The sequence below is a fragment of the Mesoplodon densirostris genome, chromosome 17 (genome assembly GCF_025265405.1).
Source record: "Mesoplodon densirostris isolate mMesDen1 chromosome 17, mMesDen1 primary haplotype, whole genome shotgun sequence".
NCBI classification, from domain to species: Eukaryota; Metazoa; Chordata; class Mammalia; order Artiodactyla; family Ziphiidae; genus Mesoplodon; species Mesoplodon densirostris.
Window position 1 is genome coordinate 18,578,637 of NC_082677.1, and position 23,602 is coordinate 18,602,238.

At 37.4% G+C, this 23,602-nt stretch overlaps 1 protein-coding gene across 6 annotated transcripts in view; it reads right to left on the minus strand.

Annotated features, from left to right (window-relative positions):
• FNDC3A (fibronectin type III domain containing 3A) overlaps positions 1–23,602 on the minus strand; it is a 173,176-nt gene that overhangs the window by 64,892 nt on the left and 84,682 nt on the right. For 5 of the 6 annotated variants that reach the window (XM_060079607.1, XM_060079603.1, XM_060079604.1 and 2 more), the window contains one exon: positions 5,341–5,417. In XM_060079607.1, the coding sequence (XP_059935590.1) occupies positions 5,341–5,417 (77 nt within the window). Of the gene's footprint in view, positions 1–5,340; positions 5,418–9,638; positions 9,773–23,602 lie in introns of all 6 variants that reach the window. The other variant, XM_060079606.1, reaches the window with a different exon arrangement.

Genomic DNA, 23,602 nt, shown 5'->3' on the forward strand with positions numbered 1-23,602 from the left:
ATCTCTCCTGCCTAGCATATGACAGATGCTGAAAAATTTTTTTGTTTAATGAATGATATGACCAGAAATAAATTCTATTAGTTCTACTCGAATGCTCCCCTGCTCCCCCCTTAACACCACCAAACTACTAGGGTTTTGTGACTTCTTCAATGCCTACAGTCTTTGCTTCCTCACTACTTTTAGCAACCTACTTCTGTTGCCTCACCCTGAACCCTGAACTACTCCAACTTTAAGCTATTAAACAATAATAAAGATATTTCTGGCCATTCATCCAACAGATATTTGTTTTATATATCTAATCAAACACACAGCAATGTCACTAAGCGACTACAACCTTTCTCTTCAGCTCTTACTGTGACTCTTCGTCCTCAGCTAATCCTCTAAGTCCCCTTCCAGTCTCTTACACTGCTGCCCATCTTTTTTGGCTGTTCTCTCCACGAGAGACAGGGAAGACCAAGATCAGACTGGTTTGTAGAACCTTTGAAAAATTCACTGACCTCATTGCTGCGTGCTGACATAAAGGCACAGTGAAATACCAAGTCCAGCTCAAAGGAGTAATCTGAAACTTTTCATGAAGCTGATATAGGCCCTTTCCCCACATCATGAGATCTACAATCCCCTCCCTGTTAGTTACCCTCTCATCACCATAACAACCCACATTCTATAAAAAATAGGGGAGCCATTCATTACAAGAAAGGCAGAAGGACAGAACTTTTGCTATTACCTTTCAGGAGTTCCATTCAGGTAAATCTATAATATTTTCTTGATAATTCATTAACTTCATCCTTAAAATACCAAGTGTTCTGAGCTGCAGTGCCCTTAGCGACTGTAAGTTATGATTTGCCAGGAAATTAAGTACCTTCTACACTTGTCACCTTTTGCTTTCCGTGTCATCATTTGCTTTGTTTTTTGAGTTTTACTGTTTCTGTTTGTTTCTCCATTTGATGTCTCAGTTCAGTTGGCACATATTTCTGCCTCTATGCAGTATGTCAAATCTCTTGTAAACCTCCCTTTCTTACTTGTTAAACTATAATAATAGAATTCGTGAAGGTTATGTCTCCAGGTTATAATAACACTCGATGCAATTTTTTTCCCTACCCTTTTACATGTTTTCCATGTAATAATGATCAGAAAAATATACAACTTTTAAAATATACAACTATATTTGTTCTTTATCACTAAGTATATTTCCCATTGGCTTGTTTGCAAAATTAATATTCCTTTATATTTAAGCTTCCGGTGAACTACATTTTGAACTATATTTAAGCTTCCGGTGAATTACATTTTGCTTTATGCATATCATTTTAATTAACTTTAGGTTTCCCTATCATATTGGATGGTATCTTACACAGTGTCATGGTTAATAAAAAATTTTTTTTAAAAAAAGATCCATTTTTCTGATCCAACAGTAAAAATTATGTAACTGAAAAATTAAGTCTGACTATTCCCATTACTGCTGAGTAGAATGCTAAAGTATCAGAGCAATAAGGTACAAATATTATAAAATAAACAATATTGTGGAGCTCTTGAATAGATATGCAAAGGAACTATAACACAACTGGCAATTTTAATGGCGAGTTTGGGTTTTGCAAATTACAAATGAGAAAAACAGAATCAATTAATCCCCAAATTACCCAGTATATAATACCCTATCTGTTATTCTCAAAAATGAAGTTAAAATATATGAGTTAATGATGAGTTCACACGTGAAGTGCTTCTAAACTTAATGGGGACATGCCATTGGTAGAACATCAAAAATTTGAAGGTCGATTTATCCTGGGTAAATCATGATTTCTTCTTGTTTCTACTAATAAGTACTTTTGTTAAATCTCGATCTTCATCTTAAATTAAGATCTATCTTTTGAACCTTTCATTTTTCAGCCTCAACATGCTTCTAGATATGTAGCATCATTACTTCCTCAGTGGTAGAGCTAAACGGTCCCAACACTGGATTTTAATTTTTGCAGTCCTTGCTTGCCTGACCAAACGTTTTAGGATACATACATTTGCTGAATCCTATTAGTATGTATTGAATTACATGATGATATAGCAGAAACATTACTTGACCCTCCTTGGATCACTGGCCTTCAATAAGAGATACACGTAAGGCCGGGATGGAGGTGATTAAACCTGCTGCCCTGAGGGGAGAACAGTGTAGGAAAGTCTAAAAGGAGACTACAGATGATGATAGCTATTCATGGATTTAGTGTGTGTGCTACTTGGTTCCTGCTGAGCCAAATATAGCTTGTACTTAACAACAGCCATCTCTGTGTCTTAACATTTGGTTCATCTCCCAGCGTCTGTATTTGCGAATATAATTATGTTTGCTTATGTGCCAAGTTTTGGACAATTATCAAGCTCTTAGTTGTGCCTAGAACTTGGCTCTTTATAATTATTTTCTAACATCAGAAATTGCGTATGTCAGGCAATGGGGGATGTACTTCAACAGTGATGTCAAAATGTTGGAATCCATAGTGGGTACTTAAATTATTTCAATAATGATGAAACTAGATTTTTGTCGTTGGATTACCGCTGTGTGCTTAAAATGATACATTTCCTAGAAATAATCTTAAACTAAGGTTGATTAATTAATTAATAATTAGCCTCACATAATCCTTCCAGTAAGATTATTGTTAAAGTTCATTCACTTATTTGACAAATATTTATGAAACACCTACTATATCTGAGTTACCACAGAACAAAAATAATAATTAAAAGGTACCTCCCTATGCTCAAGAAACTTAAAATCCCATATAAGAAGAATATATATATATACACAATTATAATACTAGGTGTTATAAACATATAACCAAAGAATGGTACAAATAACTTGATCTAGGTTCTCAAGGATGGGTAGAATTTCAAAAGGCAGAAATGAGGGAATGAATAACATTCCCCAAATAACAGCATTAACAAAAGCATGGAGAAAGAAAAACATCAAGTGAGCATGTGAGTAGTCATGTTTGGCTGCAAAAATAGATTATGTAATTAGATGTATCAAGAGAAGGGTACGGAGACAAACTAGAAGAGAACTGTGTTAAGGCCTTATATGTCAAGAAATCCAGACTTCATTGAGTGGACAAACCAAATAAGCACAGAAGTGAAAAAAATCAAATAAGTAATATAGGAAGATTATTTCAGTAGGAAGATTATTTCAGTAGCTCTTGGCCTAAAGATATAGAACCTCAACTTGGATGATTATTTGATTGATTTACTAATATTTATTGAGCCCTTAATATATGACAGGCATTGTTCTCAGCATCGAGGAAATAACAATGAATATGAATCCTATATGATCTAGTCCCATTATCTCTCTGACCTCATTGCTTACTATTATTCTGCCTTAAGGACTCAGTCCAGCCATGATGGCTCCTTGTTGTTCAGGCATGCTCTCATCTTAGGCCATTTGCATTGGCTGTTTCTGTTCCCAGAATCCTCTTTCCACGAACAGATGCATTGCTAACTCCCAACTGTCCTTCAAGACCTGGTTCAAAGTCACCTTTCCAATGATGCCTAGTCTGATCACCCTGTTTTAAAATGTAACTAGCTCTATTTTCTATTACTCACCACCTAATACATTATATAATTTATCCATTTATTATGCTTGTTTCCTTTTCCCCACAAGAATGTAAACTACAGAAGTACGGAGGTCCTTGCCTCTTTTTATTCAAGCACCTAAAAGAGCACCTGACATATATAAGCACTCAATACATATCTGTTGAACACTGTTGAATACAGGAACTGTACGAATTCATAATCTTCTCAGGAAAGAGAATTTATTAACTAAACAGTGTCAAAAATTCATTAAAAGAAGGATACACATAATGTGCCATAAGAACCCCAAAGGAGAGGCACCTGAAAAGGTTCAAGGAAAGCTAATTCTAGAAGGTCATGACTGAGTGAAAGGAGAGGGGTAGAAATTTGCTGAAAAAACGAAAGGTACTGTTAGCTGAGAGAAGAGGATATGCTATAATAGCCTTCAAAGAATCTGTCTTAATCATCTTTATGTGACTGGAACCCAACGCAGAGCTTGACACGTGGTACCATTCAACACATTTGTTAAACTGAACTGTGCTAGAGAGAAAAGACCGGGTATCCTCTTCAGGTGGAGAAAGGTCTGAGAAGGAACAACCAGAGAAGTAGGAAGAATCAGGATAGCATTACTTCAAGGAAATCGGGGATAATCTGGGATAAATCATATAAATAGGGTCAAATGTTTAGAGGTCAAAGAGGATCGGGCTGGAAAAAGGCCTTTGGTTTGGTATATACCAGGGAGTAGATTTAGTAGGGTAATAAAGGCAGAATGCAGGCTAAGGAGTCAGTGTGCTAAACAAAAGTAGAAAGTGAGCAGATTACTCTTCTGAAAAGCTTACGAAGCACTTTCTAATATGTTATCATCTCATCTTACAGTGAGGACACTGAGGCTCAAGTAAATTGATTTGTCCCAGGCCACGCAGCTAGCGAGGGTTTTAAAAATGACATGGATCCAGCTTTTTGACTCTAATTCTCATACTGCTTCCATTCTCCCCAGCATCATGGTCCTCTTTTGCTCTCATTCATATAGTGGTAGGCTTCACAGAGAGAGCAGTGAGTCCACCACAATATCCCACCAATATTCTGGCATAATCAGAGAGGGTCTGAAGAAAATTTCAAGTATAAATTCAGTGCCAGGGTAAGAAACTGGCTATTTCCAAAAAGGTTTTCAAGCAATGAGTGTTGACTACATAGAATCTCAGTAGCAGATATTGAACACCTACAGATACTACAGCTTAATTAAGTTTGCCTGTGCAAATAAGTTAGCTATCATTTTTTTAAGTCAGAGCTTTCCAACTGGTATGTAGGAAAGGGCTACAGGTGTGTGGTGATATTGATCCCCTTAGCCCTTATGCTTGCAGGTCTACAGGTCTAAATTCTCTTCTATTGACCACAATGTGCCATACAATTATTATGGGTGTCTGTGAATGACTGTAAAAATAAAATTGGAAGTACCATCTTGGATTACTTTTAAGCAAATGATTAATTTTAAAAAGTTAGTTTAGGTACCTTTAAATCTTAAGATATTACTTATATTGCTCACATACCCAAGGAGATAAAACTCTAAAATTAATTCTGTATTATAATTCAACACCCAAAGACAAGGCCAAATGATGAGTGCTGCTAACTTAATTTTTCCTCCTTTACAAGTATACTAAATGTACTAAAATATTTGAAATAGATTTACCAAAGATATACTGTACTGGGTAAGCTTCAGCACTTAAATGGTACTTTTTGTCTGAATTAAACAGTAACATTACGATCACTATTATATAGGTATAAAAAGAAAAATTACATAAAACATACCTGTGGGGCATATCCAGGAGGCACGTAAATAGGAGGCACAGAACCATTTGGGGACATCATTGGAACCTGAGCAGGACCTGAATGGGTCACAGAAATTATGTATTAATCCAGGATTACTTAGCAAGCTAAAACTGAAAACAATCTGAATTACATTTTGAATTCTTCATCTAAACACTCAAACTAATAGTAACTGTATTACTATGGAAAGAAATTTAGATGTTAAAAAATAGAAAAGTTTAACTTATAAAGTGCACTGATTGCTCTTTACCTATAGTTGTTTCTCAAACTTGCCTAGTGATCATAACAGTCACCTGGGGAGCTTTTTAAAACACACAGGGACTTCCCTGGCAGTCCAGTGGTTAGGACTCATGCTTCCACTGCAGGGGCGTGGGTCTGATCCCTGATCAGGGAGCTAGGTTCCCACTTGTGTGCGGCATGGCCAAAAAAAAAACCCCGAAAAAACAAAAAAACAAAAAAACCACACAGATTTCCAGGTTCTCCTAGAGATTCCTGTTTAGTATGCTTACAGTAAGTGGGGGTCTTGAATCAGCATACTTACTTTACAAATATCCAAGGTGATTCTTATAATTGTGCAAGTTAAGAAACACCTAGAGGAAAATCAAACTAAATTTTGCATGTAAAATCAATGAAAAATACAAAAGGCAAAAATCAAAAAAAGTCAAGAGGGAAAAGCAGTAAGAGGAAGAATAGTTAGAAATTTGGGATTTGCTTTGTTAGGGTTAAAAATCTCTTGTGAACGTTTAAGTCATGTCTGTGGGGGCTTGAGAACAAAGTTAGAGAAATGCTATACATGCATATTTACCCAAAGAAAATTTTTTTGTTTCTTACACTGAAAAGTTCTTTAAAAAAAACTCAGCTTGTCTTATTCTACATTTCCTTTCGTTTTTATAGTGATATCCTTTCCAAACAACTTTCAAAAATATTATCTCATTTCCCTTCTCTAACCAGGCACTCTTGGAAGGTGTGTTTTATTCTTTCTAGGAACTAAAATCTTACTTGTTTTACATAACTTCAAAAAAGAATATCTTACCCTCAGATCCTTTTTTTCCCCTGTAACTTTAGACTGCAGTGTCCCCTCACCCACTAGTTTTTAATAAGTTGAAATGAAACCTTCTCAGAGAGCTTTACTCATTTCTAGGGAAATAAAGGTACCAAGAGTCTGATGAAGAATGTAATGAAGGAAGAGTTCCTTTTATATGTAGATTTCAACCTGCAGAGTACATATAATGGATCCCAGTCATAAAAGAAACCAAGGAGGAAAAGCTAAATCACAGGACAGAAAAGAAACAAATTTCACTGGTATCATTATACATATTTCAGAAAAACAGAACGAAGAGCATGGAGGTTACAGCAAATCAGATTACAGCCACTCTCCTCTTTCTACGGAAGGAGGAGGGGTGAGGACCAAACAACAAAGTAGTGGTGAAGGCTGGTGAAGGTAGGGGAAGGAAGGTGAGAGATGGGGAAGGAAAGAAAAAAGAATGTAGGAAAAAGGAGGATGCAGGTGGGTAAGTACTAAATAGTGGTAAGGAAAGGGTGAAGAGAGAAGAGGGAGAAGGGAGGGAGGAGGGGGAGAGGATAAAGGCAGGAGGGGAGGGAGGACGAGGCAAAGGAGGAGAGGTAATAGGAGGATAAGAGAGAAGACAGGGGCTTCCCTGGAGTCCGCCTGCCAATGCAGGGGACACAGGTTCGTGCCCCGGTCCGGGAGGATCCCACATGCCGCACAGCGGCTGGGCCTGTGAACCATGGCCGCTGAGCCTGCGCGTCCGGAGCCTGTGCTCCGCAATGGGAGAGGCCACGACAGTGAGAGGCCCGCGTACCGCAAAAAAAAAAAAAAAAAAAAAAAAGAGAAGACAGGAGGAAAGTGAAAAGGGCTGGAAGGGAGGGAGTGAAGGGGAGGGGAAGGAAAGGAGTGGAAGAATGGGAGGAGGAAAGGAAAGAAAAGAGGCAGGTAGTAGAAGGAAGAAAGTAGGGAAAAGACTCAAGTGGTTAAGAGGAAGTAAGGAGTGATGTGTATGTGGGCAGACTACCAAATTATACTATATATGACTATAAAATAACTTCTCAACAATACTTTTCCTATCCAAAACAAGCCCACGAAATACATGAAGTTGTTCAGAATATTATCTTAAAATAGCTAATACTAACTTACTGTGTGCCAGGCCTTTTATGTACTTTTTTTCTCCTCATAATCATTTTATTAGGTAAATATTATTACTCCCATTTTCCAGATGTAGAAATTGAAGCAGAAAGGTTAATACAGCCCATGTGGTAGAACTAGGATTCAAAACCAAGAAGTTTCATTTCTGAGGATATATCTCTACTATGTATTTAGTAAACACTAAAATATGCAATTTGGCAACTGATATAATTTGAGCCTTAAGAACTATGCTCTGATGCTAAGGAAAATTAAGGCCTTCTTTATCATCATATCCTTGATAACAAGACAGAGGGAAGAACAAAATTTTTCTACATATAAGCAACATTACCTATAAATTCACTAAATAAAACTTGTGAGGTGCTTTATACCTCGAGGCAAGAAAGGCTTCATCCGAAACTCACCTTTTAATTTCTATACACTGGACTCAAGAGAAAATGACAGCAGTTTTAAAGTAATGCTGGTTTACTTCTATTAGCTAATTTATATAAAACTAGCTTTCTGAATCCTGAGAGCTGGCTTAGATATTATCCAGAACGTGTGAAATTTAGCTGAGAACCAGAAAGAGAATTCACTGAAAATCACATCTGTAATCTTAATAAAGGAAATTATTTTGTTGAGCTTCTACTATATATGCCAGAGACTGTGGTTCCTTGCGTATGTGGTCAAAGTTAATCCCTACTTCAAGTCATCAGAACAAGTTTTTGTTTGTTTGATTTTTAGCCTTCAGGGTAAAAAATAAGTTATTACTGATTACATTTAAAGTTGTAAAACTACATAACTGCTTTGGGTTGCTCTTCTTTTACTAAAAATATGAATACATAAACACTAAGTAGTTATAATTCAAACCATTTTATACTTTGAAAGCTGCTAAAGTCTTTTCGAACTTAGTACTATAAAATTCTACTTTATTCTTTAATTATATTTAAGTGTGATACTGAAAAGAGAACAAAACAAACCCAATCTAAAATAGACCAGCAGTAAATCCATTACTAGTTGCAGTCCAGGAATAATGATTAACTCATATCCCTATGAAGTAATCATTTCACTTTAGCAAGTGAATTTTCTTACCCTGAGACAGAAATGGTACAAGGTTAGATTTTTAAAAAAAGACAATTCATGTATATCATTGTGTAATATCTAAAATACTGGTGTGAAGTAACATGCAACACAACACATAAAACTCCCATTGTATAAACATAATAAATACAGGTATTCATGTTTAGAACTAAAATATTTACAGCACCACTTCTGTTGCTCTTCCTGTATATAGTAGCAAAACTCTAAAATCTTGCATACTTAATGATGCGAAAGTTTGATTACCTCCTTAGTTTCAACAATACTTTTTAATTTAGTAACTACTAAACCCTGATTAAGGTCAGTGAGGGAGATTTTGACCCAATGAAAAAGCTACATCTGTTACTGATTGTACCATTAAATGCACATCTGGCAGGAGAGTGGCTATATCTGTACAACTGTAGATACACCTAGTAACTCCTTAATAATCTATATAATTTGAGCAAAATCTACCCCAAATCACACAGCTATTGATTTTGAAGGGCATATTTCCTTTTCCAAAATCGTGCATAAGAGTAAACAACTCTATTATCTTAAGAAATTTGAGAAGCCTCAATTTCTTAAAAAGTGGCATCAATGATTTAATAAGGACGATATCTCATCTAGTATAATTTAAACTCTTTTTTATTTTTTCTTTATTAGTATACATTAACATTTTAAAGAAACGAAACTAGAAATCTGTCTGGGTTTAAATTCTTAAAATGCAACGGGCTGCTGACGTGCCACACATTCCCTTTTTAAGCAAGCTTTCACAATGGCTTCCAAATAATCTGATGCCAATTTACAGATTTTAGTTGTAAAAAGAAAAGCCTAGTAAAGAAAAGGCTCTGGAATATAAAATATATTCTGTGGAATATAAAATCAGCTCAACTCTAGGTAAAGTCTAATCTTTTTATAACTACATGGCCACAATTTAAAATATTTTTACAGCGATAGATCTGGCATCTATTGAAAAAACACATGGCATGACTTCAGATTAATACAATACTTTATACATTTTAAAATAAAAGCAGAATGTTTAAAATCAGTCAGCAAATCTTACCACTCATTTTGTTTTTACAGTAGCAGCAGAGAAGAAAATCCAACAAGGAAACAGCGTAGTACACGTTAACAGCTTTAATTGGAGAACGGCGACGGCTTCTTTCTGGTTTTTTTTGTTTTTTTTTTTTTGCGAAGCTGTGAGAGGAAAAGATCCTTTGACCGAGTCACGTGACGCATATCACGTGACCCGCAGTGACCCGCGGAAAGGGGGAAAAAAACAACCGAGCGTTCCTGCCGGCAGTGTTTGGGATACAGTAAATGATTAAATGATTTCTACTGATTTTGCCTTCTATTTGACCATTTTAGGACTCCGTTATGAACCAACTCAAAAGCTCATCAAAATATACATGGATAAACAGATATTTGATGTAAAACAAGTCTCTTTGTTCTTACCTTCCTCTGATAACATAATGAGCACTATCTACTAATTCAAGTTTTATTACCCAGCCGGCTGCTTTTCATTTATAAATTTTAGAATACATATAACACTTACTAATTTACAAGATTCGCTCTGAAATGTCCTTGTGTAAACTGACCCACTCTCCATACTTAACCCATAAGGAATGCCCACAGTATACAAAAGAATTGTCTGTAAAACACAGGCTTTATCAACGTGTTCCTCAAACATGGGGTTTTTATTTCAGGCTGGCATTTAACCTCTCAAGCTAATAAAGGCTACCACTTTTTTTTTTTTTTTTTTTTTTTTTTTTTTTTTGTTACGCGGGCCTCTCACTGTTAAGGCTACCACTTTTATTGCTGGTTTTACTTCCTTTTTTTCTGATTTTTTGTTGTTATTATTGTTTTTAAAGATTTAACCCGGACATTAATACAGATACTTGGTGGATGGCATCCTCACTCATATCCATGAAATCTGAAAGGACAGGTCATGACTGGGGCTTAGAGCACTGTATTCAAGCATGTGTGGAGACCAGGAAGGACACTACAGATGTTCAGTTACAAAAGAGGGGGAATAAGACTGAGAACTTTTGGGGGTCCTTTCATTACTTTATGGTGCTATGCAGTTAAGGAAATTTATTAACAGCTAATACGCATATACAGGTAATGATAATGACTGTGATTTGTAACAAGTTGCACAGTGGAAAGAAAATGGATTTTGGTATCAAAAGATGTACGTTTTAATAACAGCTTCAATATTTATTAGCAAGGCAATTTACTGCTCTTCTGTGAGTCTGTTTCCTTCTGTAAAAAGGTTAAAATAATCAACCTCATAGCACTGTTGAGAGAATCAAATTAGATAAATTTAAAGTACCAAATACAATGATTGGCCGCACTCAATAAATGATAGTTATTATTATAAGTATGATCACTATATGTTCTAAAAAATAATAATGATATAGTGCAGAGTATGTACAGGGCACTATCCAGTGTTTTACATGTGTTAACTCACTTAATCCTCACAATAATTGAAGTAGGCATCATTTATAGGTTAAGGAAATTGAAGCAGAATGCAACTGAGTAACTTGACGAGGGCACACAATGAGGCAAAGCCAGGCTACTCTAACAATAAGGCAATATTTTAAAAATATGTAAAAGACGTTGAAAGACTCAGTCTTCCAAAAAGGTGGAAAAGAACTGGCAAGGGATAACCTGGAGCAATAGATTTCAATAAATACTGGGTTGGCCAAAATATGCCTTCGGTTTTTAGGTAAAAAGAAAAGACACATTTTTCATTTTCACCACGAACTTTATTGAACAACATATTCACCCTTTTTTTTTGGCGGTACGCAGGCCTCTCACTGTTGTGGCCTCTCCCGTTGCGGAGCACAGGCTCTGGAAGCGCAGGCTCAGCGGCCATGGTTCAAGGGCCCAACCACTCCGTGGCATGTGGGATCTTCCCGGACCAGGGCACGAACCTGTGTCCCCTGCATCGGCAGGCGGACTCTCAACCACTGCGCCACCAGGGAAGCCCCATATTCACCCTTTTGTTCCACTACCTTCTCCCACTTTCAGGCAACTTCATAATTCCATCTTCCCAGAACTTTTTATCTTTTTGAGCAAAGAACTGTTCCAGGTGCCTTTTACAGTCTTCCAGGGAATTGAAATCTTTTCCATTAAGAGAATTTTGTAAAGACCGAAATAAATGGAAATCCGAAGGTGCAATGTTTGGTGAATACGGTGGATGAATCAGAACTTCCCAGCCAAGCTGTAACAGTTTTTGCCTGGTCATCAAAGAAACATGCAGCCTTGTGTTATCCTGATGGAAGATGATGCGTTTTCTGTTGAGTAATTCTGGAGGCTTTTCATCGAGTGCCGCTTTCAGTTGGTCTAACTGGGAGCAGTACTTCTTGGAATTAATCGTTTGATTTTCTGGAAGAAACTCATAATAGAGGACTCCCTTCCAATACCACCACGTACACAACATCACCTTCTTTGGATGAAGACTGGACTCTGGTGTGGTTGGTGGTAGTTCATTTCACTTGCCCCACGATCTCTTCCATTCCACATTATTGTACAGTATCCACTTTTTATCGCCCGTTACAATTTGTTTTAAAAACAGAACGTTTTCATTATGTTTAAGTAGAGAACTGCATGCGGAAATATCGTCAAGAAGGTTTTTTTCCGCTTAACTTACATGGAACCTAAACATCAAGGCGATTAACATAACCAAGTTGGTGCAAATGATTTTCAACGCTTGATTTGGATATTTTGAATATGTCGGCTATCTCCTGCGTGGTATAATGCTGACTTCTCAATGAATGTCTCGATTTGATTGCTATCAACTTCAACTGGTCTATCCGACCGTGGAGCATCGTCCAGCGAGAAATCTCCAGCACAAAACTTCTCAGACTACTTTTGACACGTTCAATCAGTTACAGCACCTTCTCCATACACTGCACAAATCTTTTTCTTGCGTTGCAGTTGCGTTTTTACCTCTCTTGAAATAATAAATCATAATGTATCAAAAATGTTGCTTTTTTTCTTTCATCTTCAATATTGAAATGGGTACACAAAAATTCACCAGTTTTGACAGGATTTTTTTTTTTTTTTGTGGCTGCGTTGGGTCTTCGTTGCTGCATGCTGGCTTTCTCTAGTTGTGGTGAGTGGGGGCTACTCTTCGTTGTGGTGTGTGGGCTTCTCATTGAGGTGGCTTCTCTTGTTGAGGAGCACAGGCTCTAGGCACGTGAGCGTCAGTAGTTGTGGCTCGTGGGCTCTAGAGCGCAGGCTCAGCAGTTGTGGCACACGGGCTTAGTTGCTTCACGACATGTGGGATCTTCCCGGACCAGGGCTTGAACCCGTGTCCCCTGCATTGGCAGGTGGATTCTTAACTACTGCTCCACCAGGGAAGTCCCTTGATAAGCCTTTTTTTAAATGCATGCTGACATGACAGCTGTCACATACAATCTAACAAAATTGTTTTGAATGAAATTAAAGACAACTAAGTGCTACTAGAGCCATCTTACGGAAAAAACTGAACGAACTTTTGGCCAACCCAATACATGCCAGACACTCCAGAGGAGATAAGACACTAAGGAAGCGGTCCCCAACCTTTTTGGCACCAGGGACTGGTTTCGTGGAAGACAAGTCTTCCTCGGACAGGGCGGAGGGTGGGGAGGGGATGGTTCAGGCGGAAATGTGAGCAATGGGGAGTGATGGGGAGCGGCAGATGAAGCTTTGCTCTTGCCAGCCACTTGCCTCCTTCTGTGCCGCCCAGAGGGGGTGGGGTGGGGCTGGGGCCCCCTGCACTAAAGGATCATTCTCACCAGTGGGGAAGGGAAATTGTTACCTTCTAAGTTCCTACTAAAAGGCAAGGCTACCCTGAAGAGCATGACTTAATAGCGAAGTCTCCTGGTCTCAACAGTATCTCCTCATAAATGTTGCATTCAGGCTCCCAGTAAATCCAGTCATGCCTCTGATCTACAGCCCCTAAACAAAAACCAAGCCCCGGCAGCTCACTTCCTCACTTTGGCTCATGTTTGCACACAGCTGTGTTTCCATGTCTTGACTCTTTCTTTAACTGATGATCTCCATCTCAGTTCTTTCCACTGTGCTCACTAGAACCTTTTCTCTAGTATAAATTCCCCTATAGCCTCAGCCTTTTCACAGCACACCTGTTCATGTGCTTTCTTTAAATGAAACCTGGTTTTCCCCGGGACAGTTCTTCCAGTAGCCACTGGGAGCAGAGGCTTCCCATTCTCCTCCGCGGCAGTCTCTGGCCCCACAAGGCTGCTTCCATTACCAGTGTCCTTCCTGTTTCATGATTAACTTTCTTCTTTCTTGAGATCATGCCAGAGGAACACACCACGCTCCACCCCTTCTCACTGCTGTCATGCTCAGTCCTCATTTCTTGAGAACTTTGGCACCATGTTCACAGCTCTTGCCCATCAGCACAATGACTTTCATGTCCAAGAAAACCTAACATCAACTTTTCCAGAACTCTCCTCTTCCATTCTGTTTTTAGTGACCCATATTCAAAGACATATCTTGGAACTTATAACTTAGAATTCCACTATTTCATCTTTGAAATCTTAAACTTTCATGTTTCAGTCTCTGGCCACTATATCTTTCATCTTTCCAGTTCTCTTTCTTCTACAACATTTGGTCTTCCTCATAATGATCTCCCGTTTCTCCTGATCCACCACTGTCTTCATGGCCTGATCTTTTTTCCCATTCATATCTTCCTTTTACTTCCCCTTCACTAAAAATCCCCAATTTTAATCAATCAAATAAGTATCTTCTCATAGACCTGAACTGTAGAAATCAAATGGTACCCAGACTGGCATGTTTATAAATTTAGTTATATCCAACCTTAACTCAGCCATCAGCATTGCTCAGGAATCCTTTCAGGAAGTTATCCCTGGTTAAGAACCTATATCCTGTTTTCTACAGTGATTATCAGAGATCTTCACCACTCTCTAAGGACCTTCCCCAACCCGACCTCAACTACATATCTCAGCATGAAACTGAACTCTTTCAATGTTATTTACAAACTTTTCTCACCTCTTCTATTTTCAGAAGAGTCACTGCCCCTTCACATTAGGTCAAAGCTATCTCTCCACTTCTACTCTTGATCTGATCTCCATTTCTTACTGGGGTCTCTACTTTATTGGTCTGTCGTCAGTACCCTCTTAACAAGACTTAGCTCTATACCCTTACTATCCTCAACTATCCCCACAGTTGCCACAGAGTTCTACTGCCCAGGATTAGCGACAGGATCCATACTTTCAAGGACCTTTCAGTTATATTAGAAAAATATAAGTTAAATGTATTTTATATTTCCTAAAGACCTTGTTAATTCAAGAATGTGCATCAAACACTTTTCCCATAGAAATAAAGTGAGAGGATGCACTGAGAATATCACAATTATAGGAGAACATTATGCAGTGATGAGCATTCATTTTCCCTTTCTACCTGATTATATGACAATTTTAACAAACTTAAAATGCTCCTGCTTTTTATTTCCTCAACACTGTCTCAAATACTTTGCAGAGGGCTCTCTTAAATTAGGAGCATGACATGCCAGCAATTGTATGGACTTCTTGATAACATTTTAATGCATTAACTGTTAGCATTCCTGAAATACTGATTTTCAGGTAGGCTTGTCAGTGTAGTACTATACTTGGGTGATGCTGTTTATAAGCACTTATTAGGTACCAGGCACTGGTCTAAGTGCTTTACAGACATTAAGTCATCTAATCTGCATAATATCCCTGTGAAGGAAGTAGTATGACTATTATTTCCATATTATAGGTGAGGAAACTAAGATACAAAGAGGTTAAGTAACTTGCAAAGTCTCACAGCTAGTAAGGCAGCAATAGAATTAGGTGGTCTAGCTCTGTAACCCATGCTTTTCAACATGACATTACTCTGCTTCTGTTGTTTAGGATATAACAAATATTAAAAATTATAAAATGAATGAGAAAAATTGCAGCACAATAATACTAAAATTCACTTGAAGATAAACCACAAACAGAAAAGCAATGAACATTTGGGTGGAAGATCCCACACAATATACCCCAAATATCTGTTAGTTACATATAATGGTAACAAAGCAAAATGTACCTAAATGTATCTCACTGAAACTGTTGAGAAGAAAGATCCTAAAAATTTCTACTAAGTGAGGTATATCATATGGAAAATAGTCAGTGAATTACTTAATAACCAAACCTGTTCCAAAAGATAATTTAAGGAAATTTAAGAGACAAACACAGCATCAAAAACAAAAGCTAAAAAAACCCCTAAAAAACCAACCGACCAAACAAACAAACAAAAAGACCTCAAAACAAAACAGATAACAAACTGAAGGGAAAATTAACATAGGGAAAATTAAGATAGAAAAAATAATATAAATAAGGAGTGAGGCTAGTATTATGTATGCCCTTTCTAGAGTTGGGCCATAAAACCTTTCTGGTTTGTATGAGCTGAAATGTGATTGAGATATCAAGGACCACACTGTCAAGCTAGTCCTCATTTTCTGCAGATCAAGTACATCTCAAACTGCATGGCCCCAGTGATTTGGCTTGAAAAAAACTAGAGCAGGTATAAAGTAATGCTGACTTTGGCTATAAATGAAATTTAGTAAAGCATCAATAAATGTAAAACTTTTAAGCAATGTAGCCTCAAAAATAACTACTAGTTGCAAAATGAATAGCTAAATAGCAAGCCAGCTATATCAGCTGACTTGTAGAAAGGGATTATTATCTATGAAGCAAATGAGAAGCTGGAAGAGTTGACTATGATTTTATAAAATTCCTTCTGGCAATAAATAAGATTAGTTGATTATTAAGGCTGCTCTTAGACTGTAATAGTAAGTTTGGGTCATTTGCATGTCAGAAAATTTAAGAGGCAGACTCATTCACCTTAGCAAAAAGTGGTTTCAAATCATATAAAATGTAAATTTAAAAGAGTGGGGGGACTTCCCTGGTGGCACAGTGGTTAAGAATCCATCTGCCAATGCAGGGGACACGGGTTCGAGCCCTGGTCCAGGAAGATCCCACATGCCATGAAGCAACTAAGCCCATGTGCCACAACTGCTGAGCCTGAGCTCTAGAGCCCGTGAGCCACAACTACTGAGCCCACATGCCTAGAGCTGGTGCTCCACAACAAGAGAAGCCACCGCAATGAGAAGCCTGCGCACTGCAAAGAAGAGTAGCCCCTGCTCGCCACAACTAGAGAGCGCCCATGCACAGCAACAAACACCCAATGCAGCCAAAAATAAATAAATAAATTTATTAAAAAAAAAAAAAAGAGTGGGGATGTGAAATATGTCCTTCTACTCCTCCTCTACAAATACATATCTAATCCTCCAAAAGACTGACTCTGACGATGACAGTGATGCTGATTCCTGTGGCAGTATTAAGGTACAGGTTCTGGAAAAGCATCTAAAGAACATGTGTTAAGCTTATGCAGCTTAGACCATAACTGATGCATGTCCATAGTGTCAAGGGACCAAGAAAAGGTTAATGAAGTCCTCAACTAATCAAGTGCTCTATGGGAGGGAGTATATTACAGGGGAGTGGCTGACAGCCATATAGGCAAATAACCTCAGGAAGGTAATAAGGGGAGCAAAGGATTGGAATCTATAACTTTATCTTGGACACAGATCAAACCTTGTTTATATTAAGTCTATTTGCTTGCCCATGTTTTTCCTCTTTTGCCTTTCAGGAGCCTTAGTCACCTTGCAGATTGAGCCACACAACAGCATTTTCTTTCTCTAAAATTCCCCTCTTTACTTGTATTAAACTAAAGTATCAATCAACTTGACAAAAGTTTTATTCTATATTATGCATGCCAATAGGAAGCAGATGTGAGGATCATCCTAAGACCAGATACGGTTTGAAATGACTGGGGTGTGAAGGTGGCCGGAGGTCAGAAGCCTAGATACTAGCCAGGGTATGGTCAATTCAGACGTCTGTGTTCTAATGTAGTATTTCCCAAGTATTTGTATTTATATGCCAATAAAATTTCAAAACAAATTCTGGGGACTCATTAAGGTAACCAACTTTTTATGAGACCAAGTAATGACATTAAAAGGAAAAAAGGTGGAAAGGAAGGACAGAAGGGAGGAAGTCTATCCTATATTATCACATAATTTCATTAAGATGCTCAAAACAGTAGAAGGGATTTAACTTCAGAATTTAAAAGACTTTACGTTAAATAAATTTAGCTTAATGACTACTACATTATCCTTATTTCTGCATTTCCTAGACTGATGAAACTTCCCCAAATCTATGAACAAGAATATGGGAATAACTCTCAGTAGTAAGAAGGGTAAGAATTTGTCCTCAAGGCTGACTAGCTCTGGTGATGGAAGAGGGAGGAAACAGAGCAGAGGTAGGGTAATCATATTATCATCATCCAATCTAGGACACTTCTGAAAGTGAAAGAGGTAGCTTAAAAAACCATTAAAATTATATAATTTGGAATTATTTATTGATTGACAAATTGCTTTTATTATATTGAGGAACATGAAAAAGAGTTCTATTAAAAATATTAAAAAATAAAATGCTTTATTAAAACACATATGCAAGTACACTAAAGAGCATTTCACAGGTTTCTTTAAATTGAACATCTGAGTATTAAAGAGCAGTATAAGAAGAACAATTATTCTTAGTACATATCTAAGTATGTTAATCAATTTGTTAGCTATATCTGTCTCTAATTCCATATCACTGGTATTTAACTGAAAATTTTCCTTTTTTCAATGTAGTCTTATTTTTAATTTTTTCATAAAACTGCCCGCAACTGTTGTATTCTATGGTTAATAAATTTGAAGCTATTGATACCTTCAACTGACTCTTTTCTATAATATTTAAGACTATAATGTTTATATTAAGAAAATACTATGATTCTGAGGGTGATGTTTGGTAAGCTGGAAACAAATTCTGCTAAGTGGAGGTTATTCTCAGTTCTGTTTTTTTTCTTATTGAACTGTGTAAATATTTCAGTCCAAATATTTTCACTGGTACTACAATACCTTCAAATATTTTTACAAACAAAATTCACTGAGTTCTCTTTATTTATGATTCTTTTGAATGTTTCACCAAATTTAGGGGTTTTTTTTTAGCTTATTTTTACTGAAAGGGTTTATTGCAAAATAAAAAGCACTGCCAATAATAAATAGTTACAGGTTTATATAATAAATGACAAAACTATTCAGACTATTTTTTATATATTCTGAGGCAGGGATATTTAGATTTTATTTCCTACATATTATTTCTCATTCATCTAACCTCTGTGCGTCCCACTGAGCCCTCCAAGTGGTGGCCTGGTGACACCAAGTGGCCATCAGGGGCATTAGCATTACATACTTCTGCAGCCGCCACCACCGAGACTGCAAGGAGTTAGCTGTCCCTAGCCCTCCTTTATCTACAAGTACTTTGCTCTACTGCTAGGTACCTTAACTGTTATCCTTGACTTGCTTCTGCCAGGGGTCAGGGAAAGAGAAATGGTTTATTCCAGTTGCCTTTAAGTTTAATCACAGGTTAAAGTAAAAACAAGAGATGGACAAACTACTTGTTTAGATGAGATCATGGCAGAAGCTGGAAATACAGAATGATGGCTGATCATATACATTAGAGCTTATTTTAATGGAACTACTAATTATACTGTTAAAAAATGAAACGTCTGAAACAAATGTTAAACCGGTTAGATACCAAGATGACAGGCATAAACTGGGACTGTCCTAGACAAAATGGGACATAAGGTCACCCTATTAATAGGGGATGCTTATTTGTTAAGGCTACAAAACACCTGGCAACATTTATTCATATGAGGCTGGCAATTAGCACAGGCCTTGAGTCTAGGTATTTAACGAGCTGGTGATCATAATTTGGGAATAGAATGAGGCAGGAAGTTACAGAAGAAAGAGAAAAGATCAAGGTAATTATTATTCACTGCTTTAGGGGCCTATCTTTTCCTTTAAAATTTATTATTCATTTTTAAGGCTGGATAAAGTAGACTTTTAATCAGGGGCCTAAGTATGATTCAGAATTATGGGTAACTTCATTTATCTGTGTACAGGTAATTGAAAATTTTTATAATTAGATTTGTAAGCATTTAGATATATCAGTGATAAGCACACTAAGTAGAAAAAGGTTAACAAATGACTATCACATTATGGTTAGAATCTACCTCTACCACTAAATCAAACTGTATATTGATAGAAAACTTAAAGTAGGAGATGTGTTTACCAAGCACCTGCTTCTAAACAAGAGTTATTTTTAGTGTACTTGTTTAGAAAGGTACAAAGGCTATGATATTAATGTGCATGGATACAGCAGGTTGTGAACATTACTATTTTTAGTATCAGTCTAATGTGAACAATGATGAATCATTCTTTGTTATTCTAGTAGGAAACAGTGCTTGGGATTTACTGCAGTACATTAACTATGTCTCAGTAACTGTACACCCACACACTGACATCACACAGGCAGTGATATGGATCAATGATGCAAATCCTGTCAGGATCAAACATTCAGGCCACAGCAGTTGAAAAAAAAAGTGCCTGCATGACAGGGCAGACCAGTCATCCAACATGTACAGACTGCATTAAATCAGTAGTGCTGATGTTGAAAAGGGTTGTGTTAGGTCCTTTTTATATAATAGCTAAACTTTTTTACTTAATTATAGATTTACCACATACAGACTCTATATTTATCTTTAAGCTTCCTCACAGCTTCTGTGGTTTAAGGTCTGGACCTTTTAAAACATGTCTTAAGGCTCCACCAGCCACATGAGTTATCTGGAAAATAGCCTCTGTAGCCAGGCTATCTATCTAATCTATCTATCTATCTATCTACCTACCTACCTACCTACCTACCTACCTATCTACCTACCTATGTATCTATGTATCTATCTGTGTATCTATGTATCTATATCTATCTATCTATCTATCTATTTAGGCTGCATTGGGCCTTCGTTGCTGCACGCCGGCTTTCTCTAGTGGCGGTGAGCGGAAGCTACTCTTTGTTGCGGGTGCACGGGCTTCTCATTGCGGTGGCTTCTCTTGTTGTGGAGCACGGGCTCTAGGCACGCGGGCTCCAGCAGTTGTGGCTCGTGGGCTCTAGAGCACAGGCTCAGTAGTTGTGGCGCATGGGCTTAGTTGCTCTACGGCATGTGGGATCTTCCTGGACCAGGACTCAAACCCGTGTCCCCTACACTGGCAGGCAGATTCTTAACCACTGTGCCAGCAGGGAATTCCCTGTAGCCAGGTTCTTACAGACAAATCTTTTGAAGAACATGCCTTCAAAATCTTTTGAAGCATTTTATATAACATGTTGTGCTTGACAAATAACATTCGGGTTTAGATACGGAGCACTCACTACACTGTCGCCTCACAATCCACTGCTACCTCAGAGTCTTCTTCCCACTGTCACCTTCTTCTTTGAGCTTTTACTGTTTTTAGTTTTACTGGCATCAAAATATTAATTTTTTATGGTTACAGATATATTGGAAAAGATGGCTTATTATGAGTAACCATGTAATAAGGTTTCAAAATATCTTCTCCTCGAATTACATGTACCCACTGGAATTAGAGATTTCCTTTCCTGTAACAGGAACATAACCTATCCCTGGAGGCTTGCCACAGAACATTCACATCCTGTTGCAGGTTCTTCTGAAAAGAAACTGGGTCTCTACACTTAAAGCATCACCCTTCCTTCTAGTTTCTTATGTTCTCCTCAACGACTACCACTTCTCAGGAGAAATGGAAAGCTGAAAGGAGATGAGAGCTGGAGGTGTTTCATTCTATCACTGATGTTCTGACATAATCAGACTAACATGAAAACATGCCTTTCCCATGCTCTCAGGCACCTGCTTTCATGTTGTTTCCTCAACTAGTGGTGTTTCTTATGAGAGCTTGAAAAAGAAAGAAGGAAAGGTAAGGGTTCTCCCTCATCCTAAGGTTGGTTAGTTTTTTTAAACTGTTAATCATCTGAAAGAAGTATTTGGAAAACATAAAAATTACTGAGACAGTTGTCTTCATAGTTCTTTTTGAGGGGGGTAATCTTTAAATCTAGATTTTCCATAGTAGAAACGAAATGCTATTTCACAGTTGAAAATATTTCTGTACTTTCCCACTGCACATCAACTGTCATCATGAGAAGACTGAACTGTAAGGTCTTATTTTTCTCTATCATGATTTATATATTTTGATCATCTGCTATTAGCTTCTATTTTACTCTAATCATTTCATTTCAGCCTTCTCAGGGAAAGTCTCTATCAGCTAACACAGTCTTAAATGGAAAAGAGAAAATTAAAAATTCACTGTGCTGATGGCATGCTAAAGACTTCAAAGAGTTAGGGAAAAACTCCACAAAAGACAGGAACAGAGACCTTGTCTCCCTCTCATTCTCTTCAAAGGTTCAAACATTACCAGACTGGGAAGTAGAATCTTATTTTTTAAAATTTATTTATTTTTATTTTTGGCTGCATTGGGTCTTTGTTGTAGTGCTTGGGCTTCTCATTGCGGTGGCTTCTCTTGTGGAGCACGGGCTCTAGGCGCACAGGCTTCAGCAGTTGTGGCACTCGGGCTCAGAGCCACTGGCCTTTGGATTCTAACTCAATTACACCAACTTTCTGAGTTCTCCAGCTTGTAGTCAACAAATTGTGGGACTTACTGGAGAACGCTAATACACATTCCAAGCCTTTCTTATGAGAAAGAGCTATAAAACCAAAAAGCATTTTGAACCTAACGTGCTCAGAAATAAATTAATCATTTCCATCCTTCAACCCAAACCAATTCTTTTTTTTTCTTCTATATTTTGAGGCAAAGAGAAAGAAACTGTCATTTATCTTTATGTTCAACTGACTTGTGAAATCTGTAAATCATTCTAGTCTCTTCTTACCCTCTGAATTGAGCCCCCAGGTCTTATCCTTACTACTTTTTTTTGGGGGGGGTTATTTTCCTGTTTAAAATCAATACTTCAGTGGCTCCCTGTTCCTTTCAGGATAACACCTGAACTCTTTAGCACGCAATATAAAGGTATTTGTAACACAGCCTATATTTCCATTTTTAGTCTCATTTTCTGATACTCCTCAATGTATTCTGTTCTCCAATCTATTTCTTTAATCATACCTTTTCAGTCTCCTCTAACTTCTCTGTGTACATGCTATTCCTTCTGCTTCTAAGATATTTTCTCAATTATTTTTCCTCTTAGCTAACTTCTATTTCTTTAAGCATCATCTTTTCCTGCACAGTTCAACAACTGTTCCAAGCTGGGTAAGGTATGTCTCCTCTGGCCTCCCACATATATCTGGGCATACCTAATTCCATCATAGCACCTATAACCCTCTTCTGTTTTAACTGTGGTTTACTTGTCTGTTGTCTGTCTCCCTGACTGCACTGTGAGGCAAGGTCTAAGTCTTTCAAATGGCTGTCAAGAATAAGCTGTCCTTCAGAATAGAAGACATTTGGGCAAATTCTCTTTCCAGGAAAAGAGCATGCATGCACTTAGTTACTGTGTTTTCTGTGCTCTGGCAAGCCCCTGAGCATGGGAGATTGAGTACAAGAAAGTGAGAAATTCCAACATATTGAGGCTAAAAATAATGTTAAAATATTGAAATATGATCTTTCACTGTAATGATAAAGGGATTTTCCAAAAACGTTGAGGGATTATATAATAAAATGAAGCAGAAGAGGATATCAAAGACAAGAGAACTTTGCTGATCCATAAAAAATGGAAACAGGATTCGATTAAAGTTTACCCTCTAAAAGTGAATCAACATCCTCAAATAATGTTATTGCACAGATTTTGAGATCAAAATCCTATGTTAAAATTGACTCTGGCAGAGAGTAACTTAACTTTTGGAGCCTTAGAGAAATTAGTACATACTTGCAAGGAAATCTTCTACCACCACCCTTATTATGTTGTTGCCTGACTCTTAAGGTTAATGGCAGCATGTTTGGATGTGCCTTAATATAATACCATAACCACAGTCAGGGGCAAAGTCATACTTTTATAAATATAAGGAGGGTCTTTATTAGATATGAAATTATGCCTAGTG